Genomic DNA, 13,960 nt, shown 5'->3' on the forward strand with positions numbered 1-13,960 from the left:
CATATTACATTCAGTGTATCCTTTCAAATGTCTTCAATCTGGCGCGCTAAGTCCGAAAATAACTCTGCAGTTAATACATTTTTGCAGCTAATTTACGTGATATATCAACCTATAGATACTGAGAGGCGCAGCTGGAAGATACGTAATATCCACATTGATATCACAATGGAGTGAAGAGAAAGTGCATCTACCTTCATTTGTTGTTTTGTTCAAAAAGCAAGATATTAGATCAAATTTTATACTTGTACCTCAGCCATGCGAGCATGTGAAGGAAAAATTTGTAACCCATTTCACAGGCGAACAAAAGGAAAACTGATCAAGTAATTATACACACGAAGAAAATAAAAAGAAATCGGCACCAAAATCGAAATATTCATTTCAAACTCTTTACTCTAGTTTATAATTAAAAGTAAAATTATTTTTAAATGTTCTTTTATTTAATTTGAAATATCTATTGTAGCTTAGGGCCTTGTTCCTTAAAGGAACGTTAATCTCACTGGTTTAGAAGGTATAGAAGCCAACGCTACGCTTATAGACTTTGTCAATAGCTAATACTTAATCATTACTGCTGTAAAATGACACAATCGCGAGCTATGCATACATACATACTTGCAGATATATGTATGTGTGTGGTGTGTGTATGTATACATATATATATATATATATATATATATATATATATATATATATATATATATATATATATAGGCACAGACGTAGCTGTGTGATAAGAGGCTTGCTTCCTAACCACATAGTTCCGAATTCAATCACACTGTGTGGCACCTTGGGCTGGTGCCTTCTACTATTGCCTTGTGAATGGATTTGGTAGACGGAAACTGAAAGAAGTCGTTTGCGTCCCCATAACTTAGTGTTTCCATTAAAAAGATCGGTAGAAAAAGTACTAAGTTTAAAAAGAAGTACTGGGCTTTAAGGAAAGTACCAAGGTTGATTCATTCTACTAAAATTCTTCAAGGCAATGCTCCAGCATGGCCAGTGTCTAATGACTGAAACAAGTAAAAGATAATATATATATATATACATATATATATATATATACATATATATATATATACATATATATATATATATACATATATATATATATACATATATATATATATACATATATATATATATATATATATATATATATATATATATATATACAAATTTGTTACCAGTTTGAATAAGCTTGAGTCATATTCGAACCCACAAGAAAGCCATTCACTGCATTTTGTCATGGAGAAAATTTTAGCTGTAAACAGATAGGTGTAAACGCACTGTTTACGGCGCTTTCTAACCAGACTGTTAGATGCATGCATTTCAGAGCGGTTATCTGCTCTTATACTAATTGATAAAATATGTACTATGCAATACATTGGATTCAATAATTGACTAAAATCCTTGACAGTGACCAATATGACTGCAATCCAAAGACTGAAAGCAGAGAAAGAATTAAATTATACCTTTATACGTGCAAGTAAACTCTACTATATTTAATAATATGGAATCTATGTTAGAATTATCACAATTTGCTCTTTACAGCTTTATAGATGTTTCAAAATTACTGTGATGAATAGATTTCAGACTGTAGTGAGGTATTTTCAGATTCCACAAATTACATTGATAAAATTAAAAGAAAAATTCAATTTTCCTTACCATTTTACAATTTTCTTATTCTTCATCCAATATCCCTTTCATGTTTTCATTTAATATGTTTTTTCGTTCATGTTTTTTATTACAATAATATGAGCTTTTCAATAACTTAATTACAACAAAATTCTAGAAGGCATGCATATTAGCTAAAAAGAGAGTATGTATGTATATATATTATATGTGTGCATCGGTTTCTATGTGAAGGAATCTATGCATGTGACTGAAATGATGTGTGTCTCATATACATGTGTGCCATATCCACACACACACACATACATGTGTGTGTGTGTGTGTGCGCATATATGTATATATATATGTGCGTGCGTGTATATGTATATATATATATATGTGTGTGTGTGTGTGTGTATGCATGTACATCTATACACTCACACACACATAGAGTTATATAATATAAATATAAATATATATACACACACATATATATGCATAAATAAACACAAAGTCACACATACATAGATACATATGTATATTCACACGTGCACACACAGGCACATACACACACACACACACACACACAAACACGTACACACATATATGTGTGTATTTATGTATACATAATGTATCTCATACTGAAATCTATTCAGTACACGAAGACAGGGGTTTCATTGCACATATCGAAATGCATGCAACCGGGCATTAATGCATCACACATGCAACACATACGTTTCAGACAGAAACATGCTGGCAAAGCCAAACATATTATTTTAATCATCATCAGGGACTGGGGACAGTCAAGCTGAATGCATATAAGACATAAGAACAACAGAAATATATTAGTAGGAATGCAGGACGTTTCTTATTTCACCCAAAATCTGCCTACGTTATTAATAATTTTACAGAAAGAACTCAAATTATATAACATAGTTAACAAAATAACTTAAGATTAATTTATATGAAGTGTATGATCAAATTTATGTTGATATAAATTTCTTGAAATAGCAAGAAATATTTCAAGTATTAAGGATTAATAAAGAACTCGTTAAAAATAAAAAATAAAATCTAAATCAGCATAAATGTTATTAAATATATTCTGAGACGTATTTAGCATGCTAAAATAGGATCTTTGTCAAAACAATCGTAACTATATATATATATATATATATATATATATATGTTGTTGTACTTCGGGATGGTCATATTGCCAGTTTAGCCAATAAAAACACACACACTGTATATTTGGTGTTAATTTGCTTCAGCTTTATATTACGTTACATTAATCCTATTTTGGCCAGAGTTCTTTCGTCACACTTCTGTGACCTCATCAGTGGTCCTTTGCTCTCTTCTTTCTTATGTGTGTCCCACCTTGCTAACTATCAGCCATTTTGTATTTTGTATTCCTATTGTATGTGTCTACGCATGAGTATCCCTCAAAGTATGTCTGTTTTGTAAGTGCATGTGTGTGTATGGGGAGTGCATCAAAAATCTTGCAAAACAAATATATATATATATATATATATATATATATATATATGAGAAATTAAATGAATGACAAGAGTGCATGCACATACACTTGTTGTTATCTGTATCATGTCTCCCTGGTCTATTCTTTCTTTGGCCAGTTAATTGTTAATTGTCAGTCTTGCTAGGGTCCTTATGTAGAAAACTTTTCATGACCTTCATAAATGCATCCTTTTTCTGTTTCTCTTTCATTGTTTTGGATTCTGGCACTTTCTCTCTGTCTCTATTCCCAGGTGCATTTTTACTTACTTCATTTTTTAGTTATTCACAAAGTTCTTCATATACCTATCTTGATACATATATGTATAAATACATAACATTTTATTTAAATCTACTTTTTCTGGGAAGGGTTTCTGCCCTCCAAACTTCTTCCTTCATTTCATACATATGTTTATGCTGTTTTCAATGGCAATGGTTTCTATGTATATATAAAAATGCAAATCCTTTCCCAAATAAAATTGCATTTCATTTTTGAAGCTAGCTCTGATGAGGCTATAGGGTGATACACAAGCACTCAACTCTGAGTACATTGCATCTTATAGCAGAAACAGGTGTGAGCTAATGAAGTTCATTAACATAATTTCTTGTTCCCTTGTCATTTATTCAATTTCTTATCACTGCTCTGTACTTGACTGATGCTTTATTCTGAAGTATATGTATATTGAGTTCTAACACCGAGTCATTAGTATCATTATGCTTAAGTGAAATAATATGTGTGTATGTCTGTGTAATATATAGATGTGTGTGTGTGTGTGTGTACATAAACATATATGTACCCAGGCATTGGTGTTTCAGGATCCAATGTATGTACTGCCACTGTTATTAGAGTTAGATTACATGCTGGCATTCATATTGAGTATTATTTAATATATGAAAAGTTTACTTTCAAACCAGATATATGTATCAGAATGACTTTTGAGCAATTGCTTAAAACAACAATTTGAATATATCTGAATTTGATTGGCAGACTAAAATTTTCCTACTGTCTATATGACATCTATCCCAGTTTGACGGAAAAAAGTTCATGTGCATGGAGCCAACAGCTTGTAGATTGTGTTTTAATGGTTATCATGAAATTAACCAAATATGCACTTATAACGGTTTTGAAAGTAAGCTCCTCATATATGTCTTATGGAAGAGGAAGACCATAAAGTAACAGGAAGAACACCAAACACCGCTTATTTAGTCAGAATTAGTCTGCCTTGTAAATAAGTATATTCTCTACTGTTGTTGACATTTCCAGCATGATGAAAAAACGCAGCCTTCATGTTAGGACCATCGATGCAAAAGAAAACAGATGTGAGGGACAACAACAGTAAAATATATATACAAAAGTCGTTTTTTATTCTTGTGTAATGCCAGAAGGTAAACAATTCATGAACTGTATGGAAAAGAAGACTGAAGCCAGTTGAGATTGTGATAAACAACAATTTATTCCTTTTGTACATACAAAATGAATATTGTTGTTACAAACAACAAAACATGGAGAGAGTTTTCATTCTTGGTCATTTGTCCTCTGACTGTTGTCAGCTGCTGTCTGCCATTTCTGTTGGTCAATTCCAACAATATCTGTCAATGACCTCTCTGCTGCATTCCAAAGCTCTCTGTCTAGTAGTCACAGTGAGTCAACTTTTGCACTGGTCAATAGGAAGTGAGTCTAGCAGTCATAGTGAGTCAACTTTTACACTGGTCAGAAGGAAGTGAGTCAAAAGAAAGGCATGTTGCTGGAGCCTATTCAACGTGAAGTCATGATTGGCTAGATTTTGTTGATCACATGGGTAATATTCTAGTGAATCGTGATATTGAGTGATTGCTGAATATTCCTGCTGCAAGCCTAAGTGTTGCACTAAATGAATGTAGTTAAACAGCATATGTTTACTTCCAAATGTTCATAGACTTAAGGTTTGAATGACAATAATTTTCTGAGAGAAAACAACAAATTTCAATTACAACATAAAGAAAGATTTGAGTTAGAATAAATTTTGTCAAGGTGGTTCTGTGTGTACAAACACATTTTGAAAGCCATTTGTGCAATCCCTGTGTTTGTAAAATACATGTTCCTTAAAATACATGTATAAATGGAAAATGTTACAGATATAAAAAAAAAATGAAATCAGAAACATAGTCAGTAACTAGGAAGAACAGAAATACAGTAGATAAGTATCTCATTCAACTGAAACGTGTATTATACTAACTGAAACAAAAATAGAGTGTTTCTATCAATTACATGCTTTGAATGCATTTTTTAAGAGAGTAAGAGAGAGAATGAGTGAGAAAAGTGTGAAAGAGAGAGAGGGGGGGAACTTTGTGCTCTGTCTATATATTAATTCCTAGTTGCTTTCGAACTAGTACTAACTCTGTAGATATATCTTCTTAATTAGATTTACATATTTATTCATGTACATGTTACTGGTGCTGTTTCTGATCCCATCAGCCACCAGAATGTCACCCTGGACTTTGTGAATTGTCCCTACTGTAGATACTCTCAGGTTGCAGACAACTGGGTGGTGATCAGTTGACAGCTCAGCCCCTTCTCTTTATGTGTTGTGTGTGTGTGTGAGAGAGAGAGGGAGGTGAGGAGAGAGGTTAGAAATAAAACCAAAACATTAAATTTTGAAGTATACAGAAAACCTTAACTGATCTATTCATTAAGAAACCTGGAGCAATTACAAAAATGTATGAATTAGCAAACCTATTCAACCGATGTTCATAATGAAAAGAACTAGATTTAAGTTTTATGCTAAAAATATATGTAAAAAGTCATGGTTAAAATTTGTGTCAACTGAAAAAAAAGTTTACCTTATTAAAGATGCTTAATGTCTTTCTCTTCTTCTTAGACACTGAGAGACTTCTTTTAGGAAAAAAAAAAAAATAATGAAGTTAAACCAAAACATTCTTTCAAGACACATTTTGGACCTAAAATGGCAGCTGACACCCACTTCCACATATGTGTCATGATGCTATTGCTAAACATGCTGGGGAGAAGCACGTTTATAAGGTGATAGAAAGAGAAGCCAACTGGAGAGCTCTCTGCATTCTGCTTTGGATAAACCTATAGGGAGAAAAAAGAGACTTAAAATTCCTTTGAGACTTGTAAAGAGGAAAAAAAATTTCAATAAAAAAAAAAATTGAGATTTTTTGGCAGCTTTTAATAAAAAATGAAGAAAAAAGAAGTTTTACACTTTAGAAGTATCTTCAGAGAATATGAAGTGGATTTTGTTAAAAAAAAAAGTAAACAGAAAAATCACACACATACAAAAAGAAAAAAATATTTTGAACTGAACTAGCAGCTGACATTTCTGATGTATGTTATGATGTCATGTTGCTAAGCATGCTGGGTAAAAAGAGATCAGAGAAGAATGTATTAAGAACAATTTTTCTTGTACAATGAAATAAATACTCTCACTTTCAATATAAGATTCATTTTAATTTACTTACTCAAAATTTGGGTTAAAATTTTACTGACAAAAAAAAAAAAAGAAAGAAATATGCTAGAGAAAGCCTTCTTTTTTTTCTTTCTTCATGTCACATGATTTCATTTATATATTTCTAATATTCTTCATTTTCTTTCTGAAGTTTCTCATTTATATATCTCTGAATTAATCATTGCTCATGGCAACTCTGACAGTGTAAGCCTCAAGTCAGACGCCTACTAGTTGAGTCATTAGTTCAGTAATATATGTTTGTCACATCTTTTATAGCTTTATTCAGTATCAGTGAAAAAAGTCCCAAGCAGGAGAAAAAAGATCCAAACATTGTATGTACGTGTGTGTGTGTGTGTGTATGTGCGATACTTATCTGTTGGAAAGTAAACTTATATGTTCTATCAACTGTCATATTCACATAGAGGTTTCTATAGATTCTATCTATTTCATATCACTTCAAAGTCCTACTTTATGCACTATATGCTTCATCTACTTACAAAGCATGATCATACCTAACATATTCACAGAAATTGTCCCTAATCTCTCTCTCCTTGTCCCTTTTCCTCCCCATCTCATTCTTCCTACCCCCCCCCCCCTCTCTCTCTCTTTCTCTATCTATCTTTATCACACCTTTTCTTTCACCCTCATTTCCATTCTGCATTTGGTTAAGAAGTACATTTCAAAACCACACAGTTCCAGGTTCAATCCTTCAATGAGTCATGTCTTCTACCATAACCTTAGGTTAACCAAATGCTTGTACATACCATTGGCTACATAGAATTATACATATGTTATATAAGTGCAGGTATGGGTGAGTAGTAAGAAGTTTGCTTACCAACCACATGGTTCCCGGTTCAGTCCCACTGCATGGCAGCTTGCGCAAGTGTCTTCTACTATAGCCTTGGGCCGACCAAAGCCTTGTGAGTGGATTTGGTTGACGGAAACTGAAAGAAGTCCATCGTATATATATATATATATATATATATATATATATATATATATACACGTATGTATGTATTTGTGTTTATTCCGCCCCACCAACACTTGATAACCGATGTTGATGTGTTTACGTCTCCGTAACTTAGCGGTTCGGCAAAAGAGACTGATAGAATAGGTACTAGGCTTACAAAGAATAAGTCCTGGAGTCGATTTCTTCGACTAAAGGCGGTGCTCCAGCATGGCCGCAGTCAAATGACTAAAGCAAGTAACAAAATAAAAGAATATACATTCACAAGTATATATAACCCTCCCCCACGCACACACATACACACACACAAACACGTGTGGGGGGAGGTGTGTGTGTGTTTGTGTGTATAAATGCACTAATATGCAACATATTACTATAGAAACTTGAAACTCGAATTATAGTTAGGTTAAAATTCCGTATCAGTATGACGTTTCCAGTGGTATATTAATATATTAATACATATTAAGGCTATACGTGTTCGACAGTGTCACAGCAAACAGAAAACAAAAGGATGGTATTTTAGATATTTCATTCAATCATTTCAGTAGTCGATAATAAAAACCTAATGCATATTAGATCGATTATCAACCATACCTTCAGAGAGTGTGTTGAAATACTAACATGCATATCATCAGAAGATATAGTTGATAATCGATTTAATGCGTTAATCTTATAATAATTCTGCTTGTTCCTCCGTTACGTAGCCCGTCCGTAACGCTTCCACGTAATTAGTTGAAGTGTGAAGAATCGGTGGTGAGTGAAATGCGTATTTTTTTTCTTTTTAAGCTAAGGTTTTTCTCCATTACGTAGCCTGTCTGTAACGCTTTCACGTGATTAGTTGAAGAGAAAGGCAAAGAACGAAAGAAAAAGAGAGTAAGGAGAAGAGTGAGAGAGAAGGAGGAAGAATGATTTATAAACAATAAAATTGTGCATAAAGTATTGGGTTGGCAACTACGTTTCCGCCGTTTTTTTAAATTTAAATTTTTTAAAAGGTTTGATAAAAAATAGCAACTAATTAATCAATAATGTATTCACCCTTGTTATTTACAACTTCCCAACGTTCAACAAGATTTTCAATATCTCGTTGGTAGAAATCACTCGATTTTGACTCGAAAAATTAATCTAGCCAAGCTCTCAATTCTGCATCAGTATTGAACGAAACTCCGCGCATAGCATTTGAAAGAGATCGAAAGAGGTGGAAATCTATTGGTGCCAAATCAGGAGAGTACGGCGGGCGTGGCAGCACTTCCCAGCCATGCGTTTGAATGGCTTCCTTGGTCATATTGGTGATATGATTGCGGGCGTTATCGTGCAGCAGAAGAACTCCATGGTATTGATTAGGTCTTTTCTCTTGAATAGCCGAGTTGATTCGTTCCATCTGTTGAACATAGAGTTCCGCATTGACCATTTGGTTCCGTTCAAGCAATTTGTAATGGATAATCCCTTCCCAGTCCCACCATACGCACAACATCGTTTTACGCGGATGAAGATCTTGTTTCACGCGCGGTGTCGCTTGTGTACCGGGACTAAGCCATTCCTTGCGCTGCTTCATATTGATGTGCAGGCACCATTTTTCGTCGCCAGTAACGATTCAGTAAAGAAATCATTGTTTGTGTCCATGAATTGAGCGGTGACGAGCAAGCAAACCAGCGGAGATTGTGACTCGTTGATTTTTGTTTTTGTCACTTAAAGCATGCGGAATCCATGCTCCATACTTCTGAACTTTTCCCATCGAGTGAAGATACTTCTCTATAGCAGTGTGGGAGCATTCCATTTTCTCTGCCAGTTCCCTTATCGTTTTACGAGAATTTTCGTGCAACAGTTGGTTTAATTGCTCTTCATTGAACTCAACTGGACGGCCAGAACGAGATGCATCTTTGAGGTCAAAATTTCCATTTTTGAACTTGGCATACCATTCACGAGCAGTTCTTTCAGCTATGTCACTCTCTCCATACACAGCACAAATATCGTGAGCAGCTTTTACGGCCTTAGAACCTTGATTAAAAGCAAAAAGAAGGAGGTGTTGAAAATGCTCATTTTTCTTAACTTGACATTCCATTTTAATGATCTGAAAATAAACTAAAATTAACTAGGAAAAAAATAGATTGTAAAATGATTCAAAAATAGAATTCTCGAATTGCCCTTTCCTTTATATAAGACCACCATTACTGTATCTCTCCAGTCCTCAGGTACAGATTCACTAGCCCACATCCTGCCAAACAAAGAGTAAAGCTGCTGCAGAAATTTCTCACCGTTATGCTGTAACAACTCCGCATGTATGTCATCCATACTCGGAGGCCTCCTATTATTCATCCTTGAGAGAGCCACCCAAACTTCTTCCAACATTGGTGGTTCTGCGAGAGCCGCCTTCACAGGTAATTCAGGGATGAGATTGAGAACATCCTTACTAACTACAGACTGCTGATGCAAAAGTTCATCAAAGTGTTCTCGCTACCTTCGCATAATCCCTCGAAGTTCTTTACCATCTCTGCTTTGAAGTGGTGTCAGAGAAGTCGGTTCATAAACTTCATGCAAGAGATTAATTTCACTTTTGCACGTACTAGGCGGTGCTCAGTCCAACACTCAGCCCACGAACACACTGCACATCTCGTCTGTCACGTACCCTAACAAGGATGTAATCCAGAATATGCCATTCTTTAGATACAGGGTGCATCCATGTGGTCTTAAACTTATTCTTTTGTTGAAACATGGTATTGGTAAGATAAATATAAGGAAGAAAAAAAAACACGCATGATATATAAAAAATATTGATAAACAACATATACATAAAATATACGATATGGAATACATAAAAATATATATAATGAGCAAACTATAAAAATATACAATATATAAAATTAGTAAGAAAAATGAGGATATATAGTAAATACATACTGTGGGGGACAAAAGAATTTGCAGACCTATTTTTTCTCAATTTCTTTATTTTTTAGTTTCACCTCTTCCATCATTTGCTGGTTGCCATTCTGTTTTTTTTTTCATTACTACATTTTACGAAAAAACCCAGAATTTAATAATTGTTAAACATTTTCCTCTTTTCAGGTGAGCCAAAAGTTTATGCAGGTAACATAAATTTATTAATAATGGCTAAAGGAAAGATGTTGACAGATAGCGAGAAGGGTGAAATTGTTAAATTACTTGCTACAAAGAAGTCTACATTAGAAATTTCAAAAATTTTGAAACGAGATCATCGAACTGTGAAACGTTTCGTCATTGACGGCAAAGATGGAAGAAAAAAGCACAAAAGTGGCAGACCAAAGGTGACTTCACCACGAGATTTTAGAAAAATCAAGAGGAGTGTGCTAGCAAACCCACACAGCACAAGCAAAGCTATTTTCGACCATGCAGGAGTGTCTGACATCTCTAAAAGGACCCGAAATCGGATTTTGAAACAAATAGCCGACCAGAGAACACCGACAAAATGTCCTCCTTTGAGTGATATCAACTGTCAGAAGCGACTAGCATAGGCCACTAAATATTTGAAAACCAATTTTCAAAATGTTTTCTGGACTGACGAGGCTAGAGCAACCCTCGACGGTCCCGACGGTTGGACCAAAGGATGGCTTCTTAAAGGCAATAGCCCACGCTTGTGATTCAGACATCAACAGGGAGGAGGGGGAGTGATGATTTGGGCTGGGATTATTGGAAGTGAGATTGTTGGTCCTTTTCTTGTCCCTGAAGGTGTCAAAATGAATTCTGTGAACTACTGCGAGTTTTTGGAAGAGAATTTATTGCCCTGGTTGAATTCACAAATGATGCTGTCAACCAGAATCTCATTATTCAACAAGACAATGCCCCAAGCCACGCTTCTCGGTTCACAAAAGCTTGGCTTTCAGACCAGGGGATCTCTGGTGAACGTCTGATGGACTGGCAACCTCAGAGCCCGGATTTGAATCCGATAGAGAACCTCTGGTCGATTCTGAAGAGGAAGGTTTACGAAAACGGGCATCAATTCAACAGTAAAAAAGACATTTGGGAGAGGATCAAGGAGGTATCTTCTGAAATCACACCTCAACAAGTGCATAAATTAACATCCTCTGTTGATAGAAGGCTGATGGATTTGATTAAGAATGGAGGAAAGCGTATAAAGGGTTAAATTGTTTTATAAATTTGTATTGTTTTGTTAATTGTTATTTGAGCAATAACTGTTGTTTTCTTGTAATATGTTATCAATATATGGTACTATTATCATAATGAAACAATGTTTCAAATTATATTATGTTTAAAAATGTTATTTATTTCGAATAAATGAGTCTTGCAAACTCTTTTGGCCCATATTTCTTCCTGAATTTTTTTAAAAATCCATATTTTCCCCCCAGAATATGATTATTTGGATTCCGTCTCTAGGAATTTACTTTATATATTTGCATATCGAACAATGAGTAACATAGTTATTATATTGGAAAATATTGAAGCATAAATTTATCAATATATACAATTTGCAAACACTTTTGACCCCCACAGTAATTACACACACATTGGATGGCCGTTGACTCTCATACATACATACATACACACACACACATACATACATACATACATACATACATACACACATAAAGGCGGCGAGCTGGCAGAAACGTTAGCGCGCCAGGCGAAATGCTTAGCGGTATTTCGTCTGCCGCTACGTTCTGAGTTCAAATTCCGCCGAGGTCGACTTTGCCTCTCATCCTTTCGGGGTCGATTAAATAAGTACCAGTTACGCACTGGGGTCGGTATTATCGACTTAATTCGTTTGTCTGTCCTTGTTTGTCCCCTCTGTGTGCAGCCCCTTGTGGGTAGTAAAGAAATAACATATAAATACATACATACATACATCTTTTATTTCTTTTACGCGTCTCAGACACGCAATTGCAGTCATGCTGGAGCACCACTTGGGCCGCTAGGATTCGAGCTCTCGATCTTACGATCATAAGTCGAACACCCTAACTACTAAGCCACGCGCCTTTACATGTACGTACAAAAATACGCATAGACACACGTACATGCACGCGCAAATATATATATATATATATATATATACACATACATACGTGCATACATATGTATGTGTGTGTGTATATATATATATATATATATATATATGTACGCACACATACAGACACATGCTTAGACACACACACACACACACACACACACACGCACATACACACATGTACCACGTACACATGCATACACAGGAGATCAGAGTTAATCACGTATTTCCACTCACTTTTGAGACTTCTCTGTCATTTAGTAGAGTTTGTTTTATTATCTTACTACTTAAATGTTGCTTTCTTTTTCGAAGCATCTTATTTCTGTCTCCAATCAGTCAATTACTTTTCAACTAGCCGCTAAACCAAACCAAGAAATTTTAGGTTTCCTAACTCTTTTCTGAAGACAAAAGTGGGATCCTTGTGGTTTGAATCCCTATCTACAGTTTTGTTCCAATTGTTTTCAAATTTGGTATATGGATTAAGTTTTGTATACTAATTATGAACATGAAAATCATTTTTTCTGTAAACTTATAATTAAAAACTCATTACTCTTTTACTCTCTTTTACTTGTTTCAGTCATTTGACTGTGGTCATGCTGGAGCCCCGCCTTTTAGTCGAGCTAATCGACCCCAGGACTTATTCTTTGGAAGCCTAGTACTTATTCTATCGGTCTCTTTAGCCGAACCGCTAAGTTACGGGAACGTAAACACACCATCATCGGTTGTCAAGCGATGTTGGGGGGACAGAGACACACAAACATATACACACACATACATATATATATATACATATATACGACGGGCTTCTTTCAGTTTCCGTCTACCAAATCCACTCACAAGGCTTCGGTCGGCCCGAGGCTATAGTAGAAGACACTTGCCCAAGGTGCCACGCAGTGAAGCTACTTACCACACAGCCACTCCTACGCCTTTTAAAGTTTGAAAAGAATTGGGTATTTTAGCCAATCAGAAGCGAGTATTTTACACCTCACCGTGAAGTTCTATTAGCATTGTAAGCACACAAAAAAAAAACTGTTTCCATAGTAACCGAGAAGTGTAACTCACACGTGTTCCATAATTGACGGGCCGGCGTCTCGCCTCCCCCACCTTCTCGCTACTGTGACATGATGGAAGAGGGAGCGAGTGCGCTGTTTTCTGATTGGCTGAAAATTCTGAAGACGATCAAACTTTGAACACCTGTAAGATTTTCGCAAAAGTTTTTCTGGAATAAACGAATAACAAATTCGGATTCAACGTCACAAATTACGTCTATATGTTAGATTAAACATTTTTTTCTAAAGATTTCGACATGCAGTAACTCAAACCACAAGGATCCCAAAAGTGCTTCGATAAATGAATATAAATGTACCTCAAAGCAAATAGAGCTATAAATAATAGCATGTAAATATTGGGTTTAAAACTTTTTGGCTGGAAAAGGTCAAT

At 35.1% G+C, this 13,960-nt stretch overlaps 1 protein-coding gene across 1 annotated transcript; it reads left to right on the plus strand.

Moving 5' to 3' along the window:
* The first annotated feature begins 1,419 nt into the window (after positions 1-1,419).
* LOC149136625 (uncharacterized) lies at positions 1,420-11,641 on the plus strand. Its single transcript, XM_089348389.1, has 3 exons — positions 1,420-1,480; positions 10,588-10,999; positions 11,227-11,641. The coding sequence occupies exons 1-3, from the start codon at positions 1,420-1,422 to the stop codon at positions 11,639-11,641; spliced, it is 888 nt and encodes a 295-aa protein (XP_089204515.1).
* The last annotated feature ends 2,319 nt before the right edge of the window (positions 11,642-13,960 follow it).

Source organism: Octopus bimaculoides, chromosome 3 (genome assembly GCF_046866305.1).
Source record: "Octopus bimaculoides isolate indiv1 chromosome 3, ASM4686630v1, whole genome shotgun sequence".
NCBI lineage: Eukaryota > Metazoa > Mollusca > Cephalopoda > Octopoda > Octopodidae > Octopus > Octopus bimaculoides.